Here is a 22,990-nt window from a genome sequence, read left to right as displayed (position 1 = left end):
TGACACTCACACACCTGAGCATGAGCCCCAGGCAGCGGGCCAGCCCGGAAAACCTCTGCCAAAGCCGGAGAAGGACATGGGCATCGCCATCTTCTGAGGGGGAGAGCAGCGTCTCCACCCCAGGGCCTTCGTACTGCATAGGAGCTGGACAGAAACACAAACACCTTCACACGCCAGGTCTGTCTTCCATCCCCTCCTCCTCCATTCTGGTGGAGGACCCACCCATATTCTACTCCCTTTTGCCTAGAACTCAAAGGCCCCGCCTCTCCAGACCAGCCCCCTGCTCCCCTCACCACCGTGCCACCGACCACAGCAGCCACAGTCCCTACCCGTGTCCGCCCCCGCATACAGGGCCCCAAGCAGGCTGTGCAGAGAGGTCAGCAGGCTGTGCAGCTCCTGCTCCCAGCTGTCCGTGTGCTTCAGGCCCTGGGAGAAGCCAGCCCCTAGAGAGGGCAGCCGGGAGTAACACTCACAGGCCAACTGCAGAAGACAGGTTGGAACCCTGGTCAGATGGGAATCCAGCCCAGCCATGGAATCCCAACCCCACCAATGCCCAGGAAGATGGAGATCAAAGAGAGCTCTGAAGGAAAATGGAAGGGACTACGGGGCAGAAAGACAGATGGAGACACGGAGGCAGAAGTCACGACTTGTGTTTACTGCGTATGTTCACAGGGAGGGGAGTGAGACCGTGGTCGAAAAGCAGTAACAGACAGAAAAATAGAGAAAAGAAGCTCCAGCTCAGACCCCAGGCTCTCCATCTCCCTCCTTTCCCTTTACCTGCTGGAGCTGAGGGCTCAAGGCATCCACCCGAGACAGGAAAAATGAGGCCAGCTTGCCCTGGATTAGAGGGAAAGAAAGGGAGAGGCTGGTGAGTCAGCTCCAAGGGCCAGAGACATAGACCCCGCCCATTCCCAGCAGCAGAATCGAGGCCCAGGATCTAAGGCCTTTTTCTTTCCTGCAGACAAGGAAGCACCACACTCTAAGGGGCATCATGCCTGGGTGCAGACATGCTCTCATGGTAGAAAGACACCCTGAATGTCGCCTCTTGTCCTTAGCCTCCCTGTTTGAGGCCTGTGTCCCACAGACGACTGGGCCCCCTCCTGCCAGTCTTTGCAAAATGACAGTCATCTCCCTCAAGCCAAAGACACAGCACTGAAAAGCAGCTACCTCCACGCCCCAACTCCCTGCCAGCTCAGACAAGAAGCAAGGGTCCAAGCTGGGAGGTGCGGCACTAACCAGAGGTGCGAGGGCAGGACAAGGTGGAGAGAGAAGGAAAGGCTGCCCAGCAGGACTGAGGTAGCACATCTCAGAGCAGCGACCTGTCAGTTAGCCAACAACAGTACTCCGCCTGCTATGTGAAGGCGCCGGCACAGGATTGTTTAACTGGGGCCCCATTTAGCTGGAGGTAGAATCAAAGGGGCCTGTGAACATGGAAGGGAAATTTTTTAAATCATTTTCACTAACCTGTAAATGAAGTATAATTTTTTTTTTTTTTTTACTGTATATGTAGACAAAAAGCCACAGTACTATCAGCAGTACCTCTGACTGTCACCATCAGAAATCACTTATTTTCATTTCACGTTACATATAGTTGTAAACAGTTATCTTGAATTATCATTCACGTGCATCACTAATTTGAAACTTAGTTACCAGACCTGCTGCTAGATCCTGTTATTTGACACGTTAGTAAAGCAGCACATCCCACTCTATCACAATTTTTTAAAGTATACATTTCAACAGAATCAGTGTCCCTTGCAACTCCATGTATTTTATGGATTTAAAAACATTCGAAGAGGTCTATGGCACAAAAAGGGTGAGAACGCTGAAGTATAACAGGATTTCCACCTTCAGTGGGTGTAACAGTCGGGAAGACAAATGCGTGGAAAACAAAGAGGGAGGGTCAGGAGGGACTGATGGTGAGAGGCAGGACTGAGCTGGGTTGGGGAGAAAAGGGAGGACCCGGATAAGGAGACAGAGGGAGGGACACCATGAGGAGAGCTCCAGGCTCACAAGAGGCCCATGGAGAAGCAGGCCGGCCTTAAATCCCAGGCTAGTGTGTATGGACTTCATCAGGGGATGGCGGCATCACATGCACAAAGGTAAACTTCCAGAAGACAAGGAAGACAAATCAACAGTGGCACCAGGTACGCAGCAGGGGACTTATGGGAGGAAGCAGGCACGGAGGTCTAGCAGTGTATGGTTCAGAAAGCAGCCCTCCAAGGGCTCCCTGCCATCGCCCTGTGGCAGGAACCACATCTGGTTTCCCACGTTCCACTGCAGGATTCTCACCATGAGACAAGCACTGTTACAGCTGATCCCAGGGTATGAGAAGGCCTAGAACCGTTTCCCTTGGGACTTGGAAAGCATTTTCAGGTCCGGTGTGGTAGGGTTCTGCACACTTCAAACCAAAAGCAGCAACCGCCCACAGGTCTCCTGACACCGGCTTCTCCAAGGATGACAGAGAGTCGCCAAAGCCTTATCTACAGTGGCACTCGGCCCTTTTGGCCAACTTACTGCTCACGCTTTCCCTGAGACTCTGAGTCAAAAAGCTGGACTGAGGCCACCAAAAGTCTGCTTACGTGACTGCAGTCAAGCAAAGTACAGGGACATGGCTCTGACCACAGGTCTACCCCAAGTGACCTGCAAAGCCAACCAAAGTAACGGCTCACTTGGAACATTTCACTGGAAACGCAAGCGCGCGTGCACACACAGTACGTCCTGGGTGTCTCTTAAGAGTGGGGTGAGTCTTCCCACTCATTCCAGGGAACAAATAATCTGTCGAGGAGGAAAGGTAACGCCTCTACAGGACTGACTGCATGGACTCAGAATGCCTGAGATACCTCATTTGGGAGGGGTCATCCTGAGCTTGGAGACTGCAATTGCCCTGGGAGCTTCTGGGGGATGGAATAGAGAACAGATAGACACTCCAATTATCAGTTCCTAAGTACTGGTCTGCAAGACGTTTCAAGTACAAACTGCCCCTGGGGCCTCCACACAAGACAGAGTCTTATCTGCCATGTAGGCAACAGACAAAGCCAGACTCCTCACAGAGGGAAGTTCTCCAGATGACACTGTATTCTTAGAGAAATAAAGGCATATGCACCCCGTAACAACATATGAAAGTTTTGTTGTTTGGTTTGGAGAAGGTACTTAAAATGCAGGCCATAACTTCAAAAACTACACGTCTGACAAAAGGCTGTGAGTTAAAGATGAATTCTCCTGACCACCACTCACAACGAAAATTAAGGGGCACTAGCAGAGGATTCACGGGCAGGCTAGTCTGACTACTCAAATCTTGACCCCATAGATAACATTCAATTCTCCCTGCACTTTCCTGGGAGGATGCAGGTAGGTATAGATAACCCCAAACCAAGCTGTATCAAAGCAGGCGTATGCAGTAAAACCTCACGTACTTTGACCAATGAGGGGTCAGAGACAAAGATCTAGCCTGTGCAATTTAAGAAGTTAATTTACAGAGCATTCTAGAAGAAAGTTTAGTTTAGTAAACTAAACTTAGTAAACTTTAGTTAAAAAAAACACTTTAATAAAATCCCCAAGTTACTCCAAATGCCTTCTTGACAAAGTCCTGCCCTGCTACCCAAAGATTCTACTACCTGCCATTAGTGGCAGTCATATGAAAGCAAAGCATCAGCAAGGACGGGACCCAAGTTCACTGAGAAGTATCACCTGCTCCAGGGCTTTTCAAATACTGCAAGTAACCAGTTACCAAAGTACCACTTCCAGACCACAGCGCACGTGCCCCCAGAGCTCCGCGTCAGGCTCACGATCCTTCCCAAGCCACTAACAACTGATCAGAGCCGGCATCAGTGTGGAAGCCTGTCTGTCAATCCTGTCCACGTTCTTAAAAGTGCCTGGGGAGTTTGGTTTGGTGGAAAAAAACATGGGCATGAAGGACAAATAGTTCTCACTCTCACCCTGGTTCTACAACTACCAGATACACAGGCTTGTGTTAGTCAAACCCTTCTGGACCCGTTTCCTCCTGTTTAATTCGGTGACACCAGCTCTACAGAATTACTGTAAACTGAGAAGACACACAGCGGAGTGCCTGGCACATAGTGAGTAGCAGTTCTACTAAGTACCAGTTCCCTTTCCCTTTGACTTTCTTAACTTGGTCATAGAACCATGTGAGCTTACTTTCAAGATAACTTGTATGGCAAACTCCCCCTTAATTGGTAATACTGAGTATAGTATTACCAATTACTGTGATTAACCACATGAGTTATACAAAAAAATATATTAATTTGCCGCTAATTCCAGTTCTCCATAGGTTTGTGCTTCCATCTGAGAAAGGGGGTGCCCAACGGTTTGTCAAGCAATGATGAGTGTATCAAAACAAGAGAGAACATCTAATCGACAGGAGAACACCTGTTTGTTCTTAGGTACTTCTTGGCATTGAATTATTCTGCAAACAATCAATGTACCAATTCCAAAGGCCCTTTAACTGTTACTGCTTTGGCAGAATTTGATAACCATTCATATTTGTTATTTTATGTCCTTGAAAATAAAACGAATTCTTCCACTGACCTCCTTCCTCCCTCACCTGATCCACGTCCACCCTGCCTGTTTGCCCTAATAAGGCTCTGCTGTGCAGCCACCTTTGTACAGCCATGACAGCTCGGGGGACAGGGTGAGAGATTAGTCAGGAAAATAAGGAGAGAGAAGCGCTGGGGAAGCTGATATAGGGAAGTAATAAGTCAGGAAGGCTTCCCAGAGGAAATCATAAGAGCTTTAGGAACAAAGTAAAACAAGATGGTAGAAAAATGGGCAGGGCATTCTAGAGACACGGAGAAAGCAGGGCAGAGAGAGGAAAGAGTCCAGGGGTAAGAGCCTGAGCTTTGGCGTCAGTTCTTAGGCAAGTTACTTAATTTCAATTTCTTTATCTGTGAGGATTAAATGAGAATGCATTTAAAGCTACGAGGTGGCACAATTAGAGCTGTGGAGACAGGAGCTTAGAAATCTCAGCACCGGAATCTGAGGTAAGACGGCTATCAAGGTGTATGTTTGTGGGAAGAGGAGTTCCCATGAACACTTACTTTGAGAGACCCACACGCCCGAGGAAAATAGGTCATACAAGCCTTCATTCCTTCCAGTGCTGAGAGCTCACTCTGTGGGGAAACAGAAAGTAAGGAAGAGGCCGAGGGCCCAACGCCCCAGACCCTATCTCCACCCCACCACGCGCCCCTCAGGGTCCCTTCTCCTTATACTTTTTCTTGGCCCGGACCCCTTCTCACTTCTTCAGTCCTATTCCCCAATCACTTCCCATCACATTCTTTAACCCAATGGGTATCAGTGAGGGCAAGCAATGCAATGGGCCCAGGGGAGGGGGACCCGGGCAGGCGTCTCACCTCCGGTCTGAGGCCCAGCAGGGAGGTGAGAAGGCCAGGAAGGTGGTTCATGGAGATGTCCCGGAAGAGTGTGGGGAGCTGGGCCGCGTAGCGGAGCAGGTCCCCCAGCACAGCCACGGCCAGCTCCATCGTGGGGGGCGGGTCCTGGGACTAAAGAGCAACAACACCCCATGCTCCCAACCTCACCTTCACGGTCACCGAAAGGAGGAATGAGAGGTATGAAAACATGGGGCTTTTGACAAACACCAGTTAACGTCAACATTACCATCAAATCTACTAGGGACAGGGGCTTCCCTGGTGGCGCAGTGGTTAAGAATCCGCCTGCCAATGCAGGGGACGTGGGTTCAAGCCCTGGTCCGGGAAGATCCCACATGCCACGGAGCAACTAAGCCTGTGCGCCACAACTACTAGGCCTGCGCTCTAGAGCCCGCGCACCACAACTACTGAAGCCCATGCGCCTAGAGCCCATGCTCCGCAGCAAGAGAAGCCACCACAGTGAGAAGCCCGTGCACTGCGACGAAGAGCAGCCCCTGCTCGCCGCAACTAGAGAAAGCCAGTGCACAGCAACAAAGATCCAATGCAGCCAAAGATAAATAGATTAAAAAAAAAAATCCACTAGGGACAGAGCGTATTAGAGATATGGAGCATCCGAAGTAACACATTCATCTACAGACAGGACGTGTGTTCACACTTTAGTACTATGCGCGTCTGGGGGTCCGAGGAATTTGGGGGGAAAAAAGGTAACAAAGCCATACTTTAAAGATCTGCCTGACTAGAGCATCTCAAGAGTTTCTTTCTGCTCCCATACTACATTTCCCTGCTAGGAATGGAGAGGAGCACTTCTCAGACCACAAGAAAAGTCTCAGCCAAAACAAAACCGCCCCATCTCGCCAAGCTTGCTTCTGGCTGTCTCAGACCTACCGTGGAATTCACGGAGGAAAAACGGCTTAAATTTATAAAGAAGGACTTCTCTAGAAAATTAACATGTATCTAAGGGAAAAGCCTTCAGCACATTACCCCCTGCTAGACCAGACGCCACGTGTCAATGAAACAAACAAGGATGCTTGTTAGGAAGTCCGACTCAGTGGGCCTACCAAACACAAGCAGGCCTCAACACTGTCCAGCAATCCTCCTGCACCTCTCGCTCGTTAACTCCCTCTGCTACTCAGCCCCTCTCCCATCACCTCCGTATAACCTAACCTGCAACTTCAGAGAAAGCTGAAGCCCAAAGATGGGCACTCCCTCAGCTTCCCACCACCAAACTGAAAACTCCACCTCCATCCTCATCCCTGCTCTCCTTCCTCCTGTCCCACTAGAGGAGATGCTCCTCCCATCCGAGGACAATCCCTCCTCGGTGCTTTAGATAGTCCCCCCTCCCTTCTTCGCAGAACCTAACCCTGTAAACTGGCCCCCTCTCTCCAATCCCTTTCAAAAGGATTCTTCCTACTGACATTTGTGCATGCTCCAGTCTCCCCCATCCTAAAAGTCCTTCTCCTGAGCCCAGACTCCACTTGCCCAATCTCAGCTGTTGCCCAGTTTCTCCCTCTTACCAGCAGAGCCAGACCTCTTGACAGGACTGCCTACCTTCTCCACTTCCACTCCTTCTCCCACTCACTGCTCATCCCAGGGCAACCTGGCTTCCGTGTCCACTGCTCCACCAAAAACACTTTCACAGTCTCATTACCCTTGAGTTGCTAAATCTGATAAAAAATTTTCAGTCCTTGTCTTGTTCCAGCTCAGAAGGGCATAAAGAGAAATGACTCCTCCGTCTTCCCTGAAGTATTTGGATTCCATTCAACCCACCATCCTGGTTATCTCCTTTCTGCTGCTCTGTCTTGTCTGCTTTTTTTTTTTTTGCGGTTCACGGGCCTCTCACTGTTGTGGCCTCTCCCGTTGCGGAGCACAGGCTCTGGACGCGCAGGCTCAGCGGCCTGGCTCACGGGCCCAGCCGCTCCGCGGCATGTGGGATCTTCCCGGACCGGGGCACGAACCCATGTCCCCTGCATCGGCAGGCGGACTCTCAACCACTGCGCCACCAGGGAAGTCCTGTCTCGTCTGCTTTGTAAGCTCATCCTCCTCTACCTGACCACTGACTGTGGAGCGCCTCAAGATCCAGTCTGTATAAGTATTCAACTTGATCATCTGAGCCTCATCCTCAGCTGCAGCTGCCATCTAAATGCTGAGGACTCTTCCTCTTTGTAAAACATATTGACTGAAGCCCTCACCACTGAACCCTCAGGGTTACCCTCTGAGATATCTGGTCACTTCCACGCACACTAGGTCAAGGGTATGCTTCCTGGGGGCCTCTACTGAATGCCCAAGACCATACTCATGTTATTTTCACCACTCCCCTTGGAACCTGGCTGTCTTCCGATGTTCTGATACCTGGGAGTCATCCTGGACACATCCTTTCCCTGACACTATTCCATCATTAGGACCTGTTGTCTATTTTGCCTCTAAATCTCTCTTGAAATCCCTCTTTGCCTCCAAATCTCTCACCTACTTCTCATCATGTCTCCAGCTGCCGCCCTAGTCCAGGCTACCGTGAATGCTCTCCTAGGTTACCTTTAGTACCTTCCTCGTGGTCCTTCTGCTGCCATTCTGGCTCCTTTCTAATCCTGTCTCACCACAGCAGCCAGAGTGGTATTTCCAAATGAAAGTTTGATCACGTCACCACTACCACCACCTCCTTCCCCCTACTCAAAACCTTCCATGAATTCCCACTGTTCTGAGAATAAAAACCAAACTCCCTAATATGCCTACAACGCCACACACAGCCTGGTCCCCATGCACATACCTCCCCGGTCGCATCTCATTAACCTCAGCCACACCAGCCTGCTTATAATTCTTTACAAATGAGTCAAACTCCTTTTCTCTCAGGACTTTTGCAGGCTTAGAACACTTAGAAAACTCTCAGCCCAGTTCACTCCTACTCATCAGAACAGCCCTCCCTGAACCACTGACCCTGATCACCACCCCAGTCTGGGTCAGGTTCTCTCGTTACATGCTCTCAGAGAACTACATTCTTTACCTCCAGAGCACCTACTGAAGTTTATCTTTTCACACTCATTGTATAATTATTCTCTTTCAGGACTTCCTTGGTTAAGACTCTGCACTCCCAATGCAGGGGGCCCGGGTCCAATCCCTGGTCGGGGAACTAGATCCCACGGGCACGCCGCAACAAAGAGTTCACATGCCGTGACTAAGGAGCCCACGTGCCACAACTAAGGAGCTGGTAAGCTGCAACTAAGACCAGGCGCAACCAAATAAATAAATAAATAAAGTAAATGAATAGATTTTTAAAATAAAATAAAAAGCACTTAAAAAATAAATATTATTCTCTTCCACTAGAACACAGATCAGCAAACCATGGTCTGTTGGTGCCTGTTTTTGCACAGCCCACAAGCTAAGAATGGTTTTTAAATTTTTAAAGGGTTGGAAAACAAACCAACAAAGAAACACTACGCAATAGAAACCATGGGAATTCCCTTGTGGTCCAGTGGTTAGGACTCCACACTTCCACTGCAGGGGGCACGAGTTTGATCCCTGGTTGGGGAACTAAGATCCCATGTGTGTGAGGCACAGCCAATAAAAAACAGAAACCATATGGGGTTCGTAAAACCTAAGACATTTTACTATCTATAGACACCTAGAAAGTTTCCCAACCCCTGCAAGAGACTCTAAACACCTGAAAGCAGGGTCCAAGTACATCTCTCCACCAGAGCTTAGCACACAACCTGCCATGTGTGCCCAGAACATGCTTGTGGAAGAACTAAGTGGGGATGTCATCAAAGGATGTAAAAGCAGAAAAAAATTTAAATGTTAAGAGGAAGAGAGGAGTAGGGAAAAAAAACACCTGGGGAATTCCCTGGCAGTCCAGTGGTTAGTATCCTGTGCTTTCACTGCTGAAGGCACGAGTTCAATCCCCGGTTGGGGAACTAAGATCCCACAAGCCACACAGAGTGGCAAAAAAAAAAAATTAAAAAAAAATTTGGGGGGACTTCCCTGGTGACGCAGAGTGGTTAAGAATCCGCCTGCCAATGCAGGGGACACGGGTTCAAACCCTGGCCTGGAAAGATCCCACATGTCATGGAGCGACTAGGCCCGTGCACCACAACTACTGAGCCTGAGAGCCACAACTACTGAGCCCACGTGCTGCAACTACTGATGCCCATGCCCCTGGGGCCCATGCTCCGCAACAAAAGAAGCCACCACAGTGAGAGGCACGTGCACCGCAACTAAGAGTAGCCCCCACTCGCCTCAACTAGAGAAAAGCCCACACACAGCAACGAAGACTCAATGCAGCCAAAAAAAAAAAAAAAAATTAGTAAACTATTTAAAAAAATCAAACATCTAGGAAAAGCAGCTTTAGAGATGTCACTCATTAGAAAAGCTAATAAGGATGTGAAACAGCGGTTACAGAGTATGAAAGGTCAGATGAATTAAAATAACCCAGTAGATAAAAATATCAAAACGTGGGCTTCCCTGGTGGCACAGTGGTTGAGAGTCCACCTGCCGATGCAAGGAACACAGGTTCGTGCCCCGGTTCAGGAAGATCCCACATGCTGTGGAGCGGCTAGGCCCGTGAGCCATGGCCGCTGAGCCTGCGCGTCCAGAGCCTGTGCTCCGCAACAGGAGAGGCCATAACAGTGAGAGGCCCGCGTACCGCAAAAAAAAAAAAAAAAATCAAAACGTTTAAAAGGATGTTTCTATTTGAAGCTCATCCTCCCTGCTAGAAAAAAACTGCTTCTAATTATTCTGTCCTCAGAACTAAATGTCTAAGCCACAAATATGTACCACATCCAGAATGGAGAATACAGCATGGCTGAGGGAGGGAGGGAGGCAGGGCGGCGGCTGAATCCTTACCTGCAAGACCTGCTGAATGCTCCGAAGCCAGGACACACAGTGCTGCTGGAACATCTCTGTGGGGCTCTCCCCCACTAGCAGGGACAGCAGACACAGGCCCTCAAACCTTGTAAGAAAGGTGAGTGACAAGTGGGTGGTGGCTAGACTGCAGAGAAAGCAATTCATCGCCCTTTAACGCTCACTGGCTAGAGAAACACATCACCTCCAGATCCACGGCAGCTTCTAACTCCTGAAATACTTGGAGGACTTGGAGTGAGGTGTGGGCAACAAGGAAAGAAGGGAACAGAAGGTGGGGCACAGAAACCTGGAAGCTGGAATAGGTGGGGTTCAAAGCCAAGTGAACTCATGAAAAGAATCAAACTCTCCACCTTCTTGGGGAATGGAGAAATCTCAGGAATCCGTGGGGTGGTGACAGTGGATGGACAGATATACAGCCCTCTTCCTAAAGAAACATCCCCCTGGAGAAAAAACAGGGTTAAAGACTTACCGAGTTTTGATAGAACCAAGACGTGCATTACTGAGACCCACCAACGCGCCAACAGCTGAAAGGTTCTGGAGGAAAGAAGACAAGGAAATGAGTTGGGAATAGGATGCTAAAGACACAGGATTTCTCCAAGCGCTTCCCTGCCCCACTGTTTCCGAAGCCTTTTCTGAAGTAACACCTCCTTTGAGACCAAAAGGCCATTCCTCTAGAGGCCGACAACCTTTTCCCTATTTTCAGTAGGTGACACACACAGCAGCCTGTCCTGTCCCGTGGGCTTTCCTCAAGTTACATCCCACCTGTCCCCTCCCCAACTTCCCACCCAACGAACTTGTGTTACCCAGAAGGCTAGACAGCCCGACTCATCCCAGCTACCAGACTTCAAAGACAGGCTCCTTCCATTTCCCTAGACAGCACCTAGCGCAGAGGGACATCCCTAAATGCTTGCTGACTGGACACTAAACTCATCTGACCCCTTCTTCCTTCACCCCAAATCCCCCTCCTCCTGTTCCTGGCTCCCTTCGAGCTGCTAATGCCAACATAAACCAAGTCAACCAGAGCTTCCTTCCTGCACATTCTGGCAGCCCTGAAAGAGGTCTCCTCCTCAGCCCTCCCACGAGTAAACTCTCCATGCTTAAATGGCCAGAGTCCTCTGGTGGCCCCTGTATCCCCCTAACTGTACTCATCATTCATTCTTTCAACAAACACATCTTATGCCTGAATCAGATGAAGGAATACAGAGCTGAATAAAATAAATAAGGTCCCTGTCCTCATGAAGGGAAATGTTGATTCACTTAATAAACATTTATTTACCTACTTTATGTGAGACATTGTTTGAGGTGCTTTTGAGGAGCTTATATTCTAGTTAGAGAAGACAGAAAATAAACAAATGACCAAATAAGAAATAGCATGTTGGAGTGTGCTAGGTGCTAAGGGGAAAAATAAACTGAGGAAGGAAAGGAGAGGCTGGAGTAGGGAAGGGAGACAGCACTCTATGTGGAGTGGACACAGGGCCCTCTAAGAAGCTAGTTGAGCAAAGTGAGAGCAAGGCGTACTGATACGCTCACACGCACTGTGAATATAAAATGGTGCAGCCACTTGGGAAAACAGCCCAGCAGTTCCTCAAAAGGTTAGAGTTAACCATATGACCTAGCAACACCACTCCTAAGTATATACCCAAGAAAAATGAAAACACACGTTCTCATAAGAAATCGTATACGAACATTCATAGCAGCATTACTCATAACAGCCAGAAACTGGAAACAACCCAGATGTCCATCAACCATGAATGGATAAACAAAACGTAGCATATCTATACAATGGAATATTACTTGGCCATAAAAAGGAAAGAAGTTCTGAGACATGGATGAACCTTAAAAACATTATGCTAAGGGAAGGAAGACAGACCCCAAAAGCCACGTATTGTATGATTCACTTCTATGAAATCGTCAGAGCAGGCAAACCTATGGAGACAAAAAGTAGCTTAGTGGTTGCCTCAGGCTGAAGAGCAGAGAGAGGTTGGGGGGAAATGGGGAGTGACTACCAATGGGTATAGGGTTTCCTTTGGGAGTGATGAAAATGCTCTAAAATTGATCATGGTGATGGTTGCACAACTCTGCAAATACTAAAAACCATGGAATTGTACACTTTAAATGGGTGAATTGTATGTGAATTACATCTCAATAAAACTGTTTAAAAAAAAAAAAGGCATGCTGGTAACTTTTTGTTGTTCCAGGCAAAGCAGAGAACAAGAGCAAAGGTTGTGAGATGACAGCACACTAGGCGTATCTGAGGAGCAGCAAGGAGGTGACCTGTCACTAGAGGAGACTGAGCGGGAGAGACGAGGCCCCGGGAGCAGGGTGGGACCTTTTGGAGTCATATAGGCAACCGTTGACTTTCACTCTGAATAAGATAAAAGCCATGGGGTAGAGAAGAATTAGGCAGAGAAGGGATATTACTTGACATAATTTATTTTTTAAAACACATCCACAACACCTGAGTTGCCTTGTCCAGAAGGCAGAAGCAGACGCAAGTAGGAGGCTATTTTAAGGATCCAGGAGAGAGACGAGGCAGTGTAAAGAGCGTGGTAAGAGTGGGGATTCAAGCCTCAAGCTGTGGTTATACTCTGAAGTTAGAGCCCACAGGATTTGATAACACACTGGATATGGGTGGGAGATAAAGAAAAGAGGCAAAGCTAATTCCAAAGTTTTTTGCCTGAGCAACTAGAAAGATGGAGTTCTCACTTACTAGGCAGCAGAATACCGCAGGAGGAGCAGGTTTGGGGTGCAGTTTCAGGTGTTAAGTCTGGGATGTCTATTTAATGCCAAATAGGCACTGGGTAGCTAAGTCCGGAGTTAGGAGAAATCCCGGTTAGAGTATGGATTTGGGAAGTTGTCAGTCATCAGACTGGATCAGCTCACTGCGGGAGTGAGTGTAAATAGAGGGAGAAAGCAGTACAAGGACTGGGTTCTTGGGCACTCAAACGCTGAGAGGTTAGAGAGGAGGAGCCAGTAAAGAAGGCTGCGAAGGAGTGACCAGTATGGTAAGAGAGGAATCTAGAGAGAGTGGTATCCCAGAAGCCAAGTGAAGAAAATTTTGCAAGAAAGGAGTCATCAGCTGTAACAAATACTACAGACAAGTCAAGTAATAGGAGCACCAAAATTTGACCTTTGAACTTGATATCTTCAGTGGTCATTGCTGATCCTCAAGACTTACCAAGTCACCTGGTAAAGCAGTATTTTGGTGAAGTAGTTAGGCTAAAAGCCTAAATGGGATGAGTTCTAAGGGACAACCATCAGGGTAATGATTCGTTCAGGGAAGAATCTTTAATGGACACTAAAAAAAACAGGTGAAAGGGTAACAAGACACAAAATTACATAATCTCCCCACAGGAAAAAACCAAAACTTTATAATGAAGAAACCTGGCAGACATCACTTTAACCCATGATCAAAGTTAACATCACCAGTAATGGGACAAAGAGACATTATGTGCCCCCTGATACAACGCGACAAGAATGTCACACATCATTTCTGCAGTGTTCCTGCCAAAACTGCACAACCTGAACCTAATCATCAGAAAACAGCAGACAAACCAAGCTAAGGGACATCCTATAAAATAACTATCCTGCACTCTTCAAAAATGTCAACATCGTAAGAAATTTTTCTTTTGCCATCAAGGACACTTTTAGCACAACTGACAAAATTGGAGTAAGATCTATAGATTAAATCACTTATGGTACTGATACTGATTTTGAGTTTGATGATGGAATGCAGTTATGTAAGAGAATCGTTTTTAAGGAAATGCACGCTGAAGAATTTACAGGCAAAAGGGCATCATGTCTGCAACTTCCTCCTTCATGGACCCAGAAAAAATATGCACAGAGAATGATCAAACAAATATGCATTTAAAATGCTGACATTCAGGGAATCTGGGTGAAGGGTATATTCTTTCAAATTTTCTATAAATTGTAAATCATTTCAAAGTAATATTATTTTTTTAAAAAGAAGAATGGGAGAAAGTACAAGTGCAAACAACTCTTTTGAGGAGTTTTGCCATAAAGAGAAGCACAGAAATGGGGCAGGAGCTGGAAGGGGGACTTTTTTTAAAGTGGTTTTGAGCTATATGCTGATGAAAATGACCTAAGCGGGAAAAGCTGATGATGAACAAGTGGAGAAGCAATGGACTTGTGTACATGCAGAGGGGAGAGATGTCATGTACAAGCAGAGGGCTGGCCTTAGTAGGGGCATGGACCAGCTCACCCCTAGTAATGGGAGGGAAGGCAGAGCATACAAGCACAGACACAGGTAAGCTGGCAGATGTGGTGACGGCAGCCTATGGGAATTCCCATCCCCCAGTTTCTATTTTCTCACTGAAATGGGAAGTGACTTCATCAGTTAAGAGTGAGGATGGAGAGAAGTAATCAGAGGTTGTCTAGGAAAGTGGAAATGTAACAGGATTGCTAGGCAACACTAAGAGTCCACTTGAGAAGATGATAGCCATGAATTTAAAGTGAGACCAGCCAGCCAGGATACAGTATCTCCAGCCATACTGAGCTGTAACAGGTACAGGCACCAAATAAAAGGACTTGGATTTAACACAGACGGGGTGCTGCCGGGCAAGAACAATGAAGGCAGAAGGGTGAGGAAGTGATTATAATGGAATTTAAACAAGGTAAGAAGAGAAGAGAGAACATGACAGATAATAAATAAGTTAATTTATTTCAAATAGTGATAAACGCTAGGAAAGAACCAAAACAGAATAATCTGACAGAAAATGACTGAAATGGGAAGGACCACTGTATTTTAAAACAGCGTGCTCAGGAAAGGCTCCTCTGAAATGGTGGCATGGAAGCTGGGATCTAAACAAGCAGCTCATCTCCCCAGGAGTTTCCCAACAAAGAGTGAAGGAACTGATGAGCAGTGGCCTCAGCTGCTGCAGAAATGAGATCAGCCTGGGTGGCTGGAGCACAATGAAGACAGGCCAGGAGTCGTGTGAGGGGAGGTCAAGAGGCCAGCATAGGCCGCACTATGTAAGGCCTGGTGCAATAAGTTAGTGTACAGTTTTAAGCAGGACAATGCTCTAATCTTACTGATATTTTTAAGAAGATCACTGGGTACTGGTTAGAGAATGGGACAGTACAAAGCCCTAGGGACACAAGGCAGAACAAGACACTCTGTCCTTCAAAGTATGTGCAATTATAAGGGAAATGAGATACAGGATTTGTTTTAAAATGCTCTGGGGGTGGGAGGGACTTCCCTGGGTCGAGTGGTTAAGAATCCACCTTCCAATGCAGGGGACGCAGATTCGATCCCTGGTAGGGGAACTAAGATCCCACACGCCACGGGGCAACTAAGCCCACATGCCACAACTACAGAGCCCATGCGCTCTGGAACCCGCGTGCCACAAACAGAGAGCCCACGTGCCGCAACTACTGAGCCCACATGCCACAACTAGAGAGAAGCCTGCGTACCACAACGAAAGATCCCCTGCGCCGCAATTATGACCCGATGCAGCCATAAATAAATAAATAAAAATAAAGTGCTCCGGGGGCAGGGGAGGTTGGAGGCAAAGTTGGGAAAGTGGGAATGAAACAAGACTGGCAAAAATGTTCACTGTTAAATCTGGGTGATAAGAGACAGCATGAGCCGGGGTGGGGGTGGTTCAAAATACTATTTTCTCTACTTTTGTGTCATCTGAGATTTTCCAGAAGTTTTTTTTTTTTTTTTTTAACTACACACGAAAACAAATCAAAGCCCAGTTGTGTGGGTATGGGGGAAGGAGGTTGAGTGTATATGTACAATGAATAAATAATTTCCATATGGTGTAATAAAGAACAGCTAATCATAGGTGGTTTGGAAAGGTTTCCCAAAGGCAGTGACAAACAAACATTGAGTTGAAAAGATCTGGGGGATTGTTGGAGGGGAGTGGGGGGGGCGGGTATGGAGAGGCGGCACAGGGAGAGATTCCAAGCACAAGTGCAAAGGCCCCGAGGCAGGAAAGTTCAGGTGCTTAAGGATTTTAAAAGGCAGCAAACAGGTTAAGGATTTTACAAACAGGATCAGCTGTTATGTGGGAAATGAATTAAAAAGAGCAAGACTGACAGCAAGGAGACCAGCTGCCATAATGCAAGCCAGAAACTGTGAACTGTGCTCAGGTAGTTCCATTTTGGTACTGAGTTTGCAGTACCTGTGGGAAAACAAAGTTGGTGATTAAGCGTAGATGGATGGGCCAATCAATGGATCTCTTTTTCTCTCACGCTCCAGGCCTATTTACTTACCTTCATTTCTCATCTCAGCTAAGCTAGAAATTCTCCGAGGAAAAGGATGATGTCTTACTTATCTACCTAGAGATGAGGAATAGTAGGTAACACATAAGAGATACTCAAAAAATCTTTGTTGAATGAAAATCTACGAGGAAGTGAAGGAAACCCACCACACAGGTCCATGTTCTGAGAACTCAATACAACACAGACAAGTAGAAAAAAATTCAAGGCAAGATATACCCAAAAAATATAGTACAGGCAATTTAAAGGTGTTTCCCACATCACCCTTAGATTCTTTACTCAAAATTCTTCTAAGGGAAGGGAGGGTGGGCAAGGGATGAACTGGGAGTTTGGGGTTAGTAGATATAAACTATATCAAAACATATAGAATGGATAAACAAGGTCCTACTGTATAGCACAGGGAACTGTATTGAATATCCTGGGATAAACCATAATGGAAAAGAATATAAAAAAGAATGTATATATGTGTATAACTGAGTCGCTTTGCTGTACAGCAGAAATTAACACAACACTGTAAATCAATTATACTTCAATTTTAAAAAAATGCTTTTAGACATTTAAGAGAAATTAAGCAAGACATTAAGTTCACGTAGCTCGCCTTGAGGGAGGAGGGGAAGACTTGAAAGAGATGATGACGGAAATCACACATTTATAAACAGAATAGATAATATTTCAGAAATACTTAGGAACCACATGAATCACAGGAGGGGAACTGGGCTGAGATATCAGAGGCACAGTTTTGTCACCCTCAATGAGGACTAATAAATAAATGAGGTCATCTCTAATAAATTTGGGGCTAAGATTACTGAACCACCCAGCAGGTTGTGATAACCCTCTTCCTGGAAGGAAGCATAGAGCTGGGAAGATCCCAGTAACAAATGTTGGACAAGGAAGAACTCATGTACACGAGTCTTGAAGGATGAATAGAATTTGGGGGAGGGTTAGCGGGAGAAGATGGAGCACGGGAGATAATATTAAAGGTGAACCTACTGTAGGTTAGACAGTTATGTCTTCTTAGAATCTGGGTAAGATGATGGGGGTTAAAGCCAGGATGGGGGCAATGGGAAAGACATGGAAAGAAGTGGACAGATCTGAAAGCTACTTAGAGAATAAAATCAAAAGGACTTAACAGACTGTATACGGAGGTGTGTGAGCAAAAAGAAAGTTCAGAATGACACCTGGGTTTCTAGCTTGTAGGACTGAATGGAAGTTAGATTCTATTCTGTGTATAATCCAAAGGACTCTTCTAAACCAGTCTACAAAGCGCTGCATAATCTGTTCACTGCCTACTCACCTCATAGCGCCCACTCTCTTCCCCTCCATCTCTGAACCTCAAGCACAATGCCCTTCTTTTCAGTTCCTACCAGAGGACCTTCCCACGTGAGCTTTTCGCTGACTGAACCGCCCCTCCTATTTTCTTCCCCTACCCAACTCCTATGATTATCTTTGGGGATCTCAACTTAAACTCCAGTACCTCAAGAAAATTTCTGCAATTTTCCAGATTAGGTTAGAGGTCCCTACTATACAATTCTCGTAGTGTTTTGTAACATTTTGTTCATCGCCATCGCATCTATAACTGGAGCGCCCAGCATTTAGCCCTCAGTAAGAGTTCAGTAAATATTTGTTGAATACATCCATTCACTCAGTCGAAACAATCCCCAAAACAGATACTTCCAGATGAAAAAGAAGCTAAAGATCATACATCTAGTGAATGACGGGGCCTGGGATCGAACCCATTCATGCGTGTCTACCGATAGCCTAGCAGTAGAGAAAACGAGGCCCTTTCTCTTCCGAGTTTCTTCGATTCACGGCTGATAAAGGAGAAATGCGTGAATCTCGTCCAGAGTGATACCTGGATCCGCTTTCTGCCCCCAGCTTTCCTTCCCTCCACCTCTCCACTGCAGCTGCAGTGCATCAAGACCCCGGTGCACAAAAGCTGCGCCAACCTTCCAACAGGGCCGCGGGCCTGCGGGCTACAGACTCACCTGGGCCCCGCCCACCGTCCCATGTAGCCGCAATAGGCACATGAGCCCCGGCAAATGTGGGACCGAGCGGGTTGGGGGGTGCACAGGAGAAACGGTGGACCCAGCTCGCGGCTGTAGCAACCCCGACACGCTCTCCAGCAGAAGCAGGCGGAGACGCGGGCCCGAGTTCACCGCCGAGAGACCCCCGGTCCCGCCGGGAACCCCAGCCGCGGAGCCCGCAGACGGCCCGCTAAGAACAGCTGCCGCCATCTTCCCCTGGGCTCTAGAGGTGGCGTGGCGCGATGACGCAAATACCCCGCGACGGACGCCTCGAGGGGAGGGGCGTGAGGAGGGGGCCTTGGTCCTGCGCTTTGCAGTCCGGTCGCCGGCTGGGAGGGAGCATGCGCGGCGTGGAAGGGCCGGGGCGACCCAGCTGTGGGTGTTTAGTTCCCGGCGTGTCAAGGCCTGGTCGGTGGGCTGGGTCGAGGGCGGGAGGCCGGACCAGTGGCGGTTAAAGAACACGTGGTTAGGACTACAGGCGCCGGAGTCCAAAAGCTAGCCTTTAACGTAGGACACTTTCGATCTCGGTATCACTGGCCTGGCCTCGTTGTCTGAAATCATAGATATTGTTAACTACATTTACAACGACAGAAATGATACAATACACGTGCCTTGCAAATACAAATTCAAACAATAAAGAGGGCATAAAGTAAAAAGAGAAACTCCCTCCCCCCCAAGTCCTTCCCCCAGTAATGTGTATACTTTCCTAATATTAGTCTATGCACAAACACATAAATACAGAGTATATTTTACAAGAGCGGGGTCTGTACTTTGCTTTTTTTTTTTTTTTCAGTACGCGGGCCTCTCACTGCTGTGGCCTCTCCCGCCGCGGACCACAGGCTCCGGACACCCAGGCTCAGAGGCCACGGCCCACGGGCCCAGCCGCTCCGCGGCACGTGGGATCCTCCCGGACCGGGGTAAGAACCCGCGTCCCCCACATCGGCAGGCGGACGCCCAACCACTGCGCCACCAGGGAAGCCCTGTACTTGGCTTTTGTCACTCGATATATATTGTGGGCAACTTTACGCCGTTTTTTAAGCGGCGCGGTACAATGAAATGGGCGCACCACGAGTTCACAATTCTTTTGCTGAGTACTTCCAGCTGCTCCAGTTTTTTCACTAATACACATTTTTTTTAATACAAACACTTTAATGAACATCCTGATACTTCTGTGCATTTTTTTGTACACAAAGTCTTCATAATTTGAATCTAATAAAATTCAAATCCCAGATTCAAATGCAAGGGTGATCTTTTTTCCTCTTTTATTGCACTTTATCTAATCCTTCTTCAAGCCCTGGCATTCTGCCTCCAAAATATACTACCCAGTAGGGTTCATTTTTCTCTATTTCTCCATCTCCAGTGACACTCTGGGCCAAGTAACCATTCTCTCTCACCTGGCCTCTTATGCTAGCCTCCTGCAGTGGCCTCTTCACTGCTCTCCCTGCTCCCCTTTTGGCCCTTTGTACTCCCTTCTCCACGCAGCAACCAGAGTGGTCTTTTCAGATGGAAGTCAGTTCTTGTCACTCCCTGCTTAAAGCCCTTCAGTGGCTTCCAAATATCATGTGAATGAAATCCCATCTTTTCACCTTGGCCTACTAGAATCCCCACGATCTGACCCATACCCACCTGTGACCTCAACACATACCACATAAGTCACTCTCCCTCTCTTTCCCCATCCTTGAGCCACACTAGCCTACTTTCTGTCCTCTGGCAAGCCCATTCCCACCTCAGTGCCTTGGCACATGCTGCTGCTTCTGCCTGGAGAAACGTTCCTTGTATGACTGACGCCATCTGGCCATCCTCAGAAACGGCTCCTTTTTAAGAAGTTCCCACTCTCACCCCCATCACCCTCAATCACATTACCCTATTTAATTTTTTTTACAGCTCATCGCACTATCCAAGATTTATTTTCGTACTTATTCACTGACTGTTGTGTTTTTTTGGCTGCGTTGGGTCTTCATTGCTGCGCGTGGGCTTTCTCTAATTGCGGTGAGCGGGGCCTACTCTTCGTTGCGGTGCGTGTGCTTCTCACTGCGGTGGCTTCTCTTGTTGCAGAGCATGGGCTCTAGGCACACAGGCTTCAGTAGTTTTTGCTCGCGGGCTCTAGAGCGCAGGCTCAGTAGTTGTGGCGCACGGGCCTAGTTGCTCCATGGCATGTGGGATCTTCCCGGACCAGGGCTCGAACCCATGTCCCCTGCATTGGCAGGCGGATTCTTAACCACTGCACCTCCAGGGAAGTCCTCACTGACTGTTTCTTCTGTCTAAAATACAGACCCCATGAGAAGGGTCTTGTCATCTTCACTATTTTATCCTCATCCCCTGGAACAGTAGTACCTGGCACATAAAAACTGTTCAATAAATATTTGTTGAGTGAATAAATGAATGAGTTTTGGATGTAAGAAACTGCCTTTTTTAATTTTGACAAGAACTAAGCAAAATGCCCTCTAGAAAGTTTGCATCGATTAACACCCCTGCCAACCATGTAGAACAGTGTTCTCTAGTTTATACATCATCCCAAAACTAGGTTTATTTCTTAATTTTGTCAACTGAATAATGAAGAAGAATATCTCCTTCTTTCAATTTGTTTTCATTAGCGAAATGGAGTAACTTCATATGTTTAGTAGACATTTGTGTTCCTTCTCTAGTTTATACATCATCCCAAAACTAGGTTTATTTTTTAATTTTGTCAACTGAATAATGAAGAAGAATATCTCCTTCTTTCAATTTCTTTTGTTTCATTAGCGAAATGGAGTAACTTCATATGTTTAGTAGACATTTGTGTTCCTTCTTTATTAATTATTTTCCCATACCTTTTACCCCTTTTTCTATTGGGTTGTTTATCTTATTAATTTGTAGGGACTCTTTGTAGATGCGGGAATGTATTCTTGACTGTTATCTGTGTTGCAAGGTTGCAAGGGATTTTTTCCAATTTGCCTTTTTATTTTGTTATTTTTAAATTTCTTAGCCTTTTTCAAGTAAGGTGCTGTGGTTAAGGGCACAGACTCTGGAGCTAGACTGCAGGGTTTAAACACCAGCTTTGCTTCTTGCAAGTTGTGTGAGTCTGCAAGTTACTTAACTGTGCCTCCCCTTCTTTATCTATGAAGTGGGGATGTTGTAGAACATTCACTCATAGGCTTGTGAGGATTAAATGAGTTGATATTTGTAAAATGCTTGGAACAATGTTTGGCACATGGTACATACTGTACATAAAGTGTAAGCTGTTATTATTTCAAGCCCTGGGGTCTGATATCTTGTGAGGCTTTCCCTAACCTCCAAGGTTATAAAAATATTCTCATGTATTTTCTCCTAATACTTTTATAGTGTTATTCTGTGCATTTAGATTTTAAACCATTTAGAATTCATTTTGTTTAAGGTGTGAGAGATACAACTTTTTTTCCCAAATGGATAGCCAATTGTCCCAACCCTATCTAGTGAATCTGCCATTATTTCTCCATGTGGGTGTGTATCTGGACACTCTATTCTGTTTCATCGCCACGTTTAGTATGATTGCACCAATAACACTATTTTAATTATCATAACATAACAAATTATCTGGTAAGACAAATGCCTGCTTCACTCCAATTTTTCAGAATTTTCCTGACTATATGTGAAAGTTGATTCTTTTGATAATGTTTAGAATCCGGTTCCCCCCCCCAATAAAGTCTCATTATTATTTTGATACAGCATTAAATTTATAGGCAATATGAGAAATGATGTCTTTGTAATGATGGTTTTTCCCACTATGATTATATGGTGTATCTCTTTCATTCTTTCCAGCCTTCTTTATATTCTAAAGTTGTCTTTATATTAGTATTTTTTTTAATACAGTAGCTTTAATGCCATGCAGACCACTACCTTTCAGCTCCAAAATCACTTTAGATATGTAGCAATATAGATCTCATTACCTTCTGGTCATGACCCTTTGACAAAAGTGATTCATGAGTTTAAAAGAAATGCATGAGCTAAAGCTCGAAAGGTGTGAAGAGTGAGCTTAGAAGGTGGTGGGAGAACTGGGGGTGGGGAAGTAGCAGCTGGTTAGTAAGCCTGTATTTGAACCTTAAAGATGATTTCAGAAACTTGTTGTGCACATTACTTTTTGTTGCACAGAAAAGTGGAGGGAGAAGGGTGAAGTTAGTTCCTTTGGGGGAGACAGGGGAGTATGGGGAAAGAGATGGAAGAAAGAGAATACGTTAGCTCCTTAAGTCTAGGAATGTCCATCATCCATCATCCTCCCCCAGTCCGCTCAATTTTGCCCTAAAAATGACTCTTCAGCCTGGCCCCCTTTCTCCCTTCCACTCTATTGTTCATCATCTCTCCTTGACTAGTTTTCATCTACAACAGCCGTGCCCCACTCCCTCCACCCTCCACACTGCCCAGAATTATCTTCCTAAAGGAGAAATCTCATCCTTTAGGAAGATTTTAAGCCACCCCTTGGCTTAAAAAAACCACTACTGGATCCATGTGTCCTCC

The 22,990-nt window shown here is 46.7% G+C and overlaps 1 protein-coding gene across 6 annotated transcripts in view; it reads right to left on the bottom strand.

Annotated features, from left to right (window-relative positions):
- The window catches only part of PELP1 (proline, glutamate and leucine rich protein 1), a 45,918-nt gene that overhangs the window by 4,512 nt on the left and 18,416 nt on the right, over positions 1-22,990 (bottom strand). Inside the window, exons 1-8 of one of the 6 annotated variants that reach the window (XM_060290336.2) lie at positions 18,482-19,029; positions 10,720-10,784; positions 10,233-10,338; positions 5,367-5,516; positions 5,055-5,126; positions 778-837; positions 330-480; positions 15-144 (exon numbers count right to left, since the gene is read on the bottom strand). In XM_060290336.2, the coding sequence (XP_060146319.1) occupies positions 15-144; positions 330-480; positions 778-837; positions 5,055-5,126; positions 5,367-5,516; positions 10,233-10,338; positions 10,720-10,784; positions 18,482-18,730 (983 nt within the window). In that variant the 5' untranslated portion in view covers positions 18,731-19,029. Of the gene's footprint in view, positions 1-14; positions 145-329; positions 481-777; positions 838-1,236; positions 1,422-5,054; positions 5,127-5,366; positions 5,553-10,232; positions 10,339-10,719; positions 10,785-18,481; positions 19,030-22,990 lie in introns of those variants that run through there. The other 5 variants (XM_030862177.3, XM_030862175.3, XM_030862180.3 and 2 more) reach the window with 5 other exon arrangements.

This window comes from Globicephala melas, chromosome 20, assembly GCF_963455315.2.
Source record: "Globicephala melas chromosome 20, mGloMel1.2, whole genome shotgun sequence".
NCBI lineage: Eukaryota > Metazoa > Chordata > Mammalia > Artiodactyla > Delphinidae > Globicephala > Globicephala melas.
This window is presented reverse-complemented; position numbering and strand designations above follow the sequence as displayed.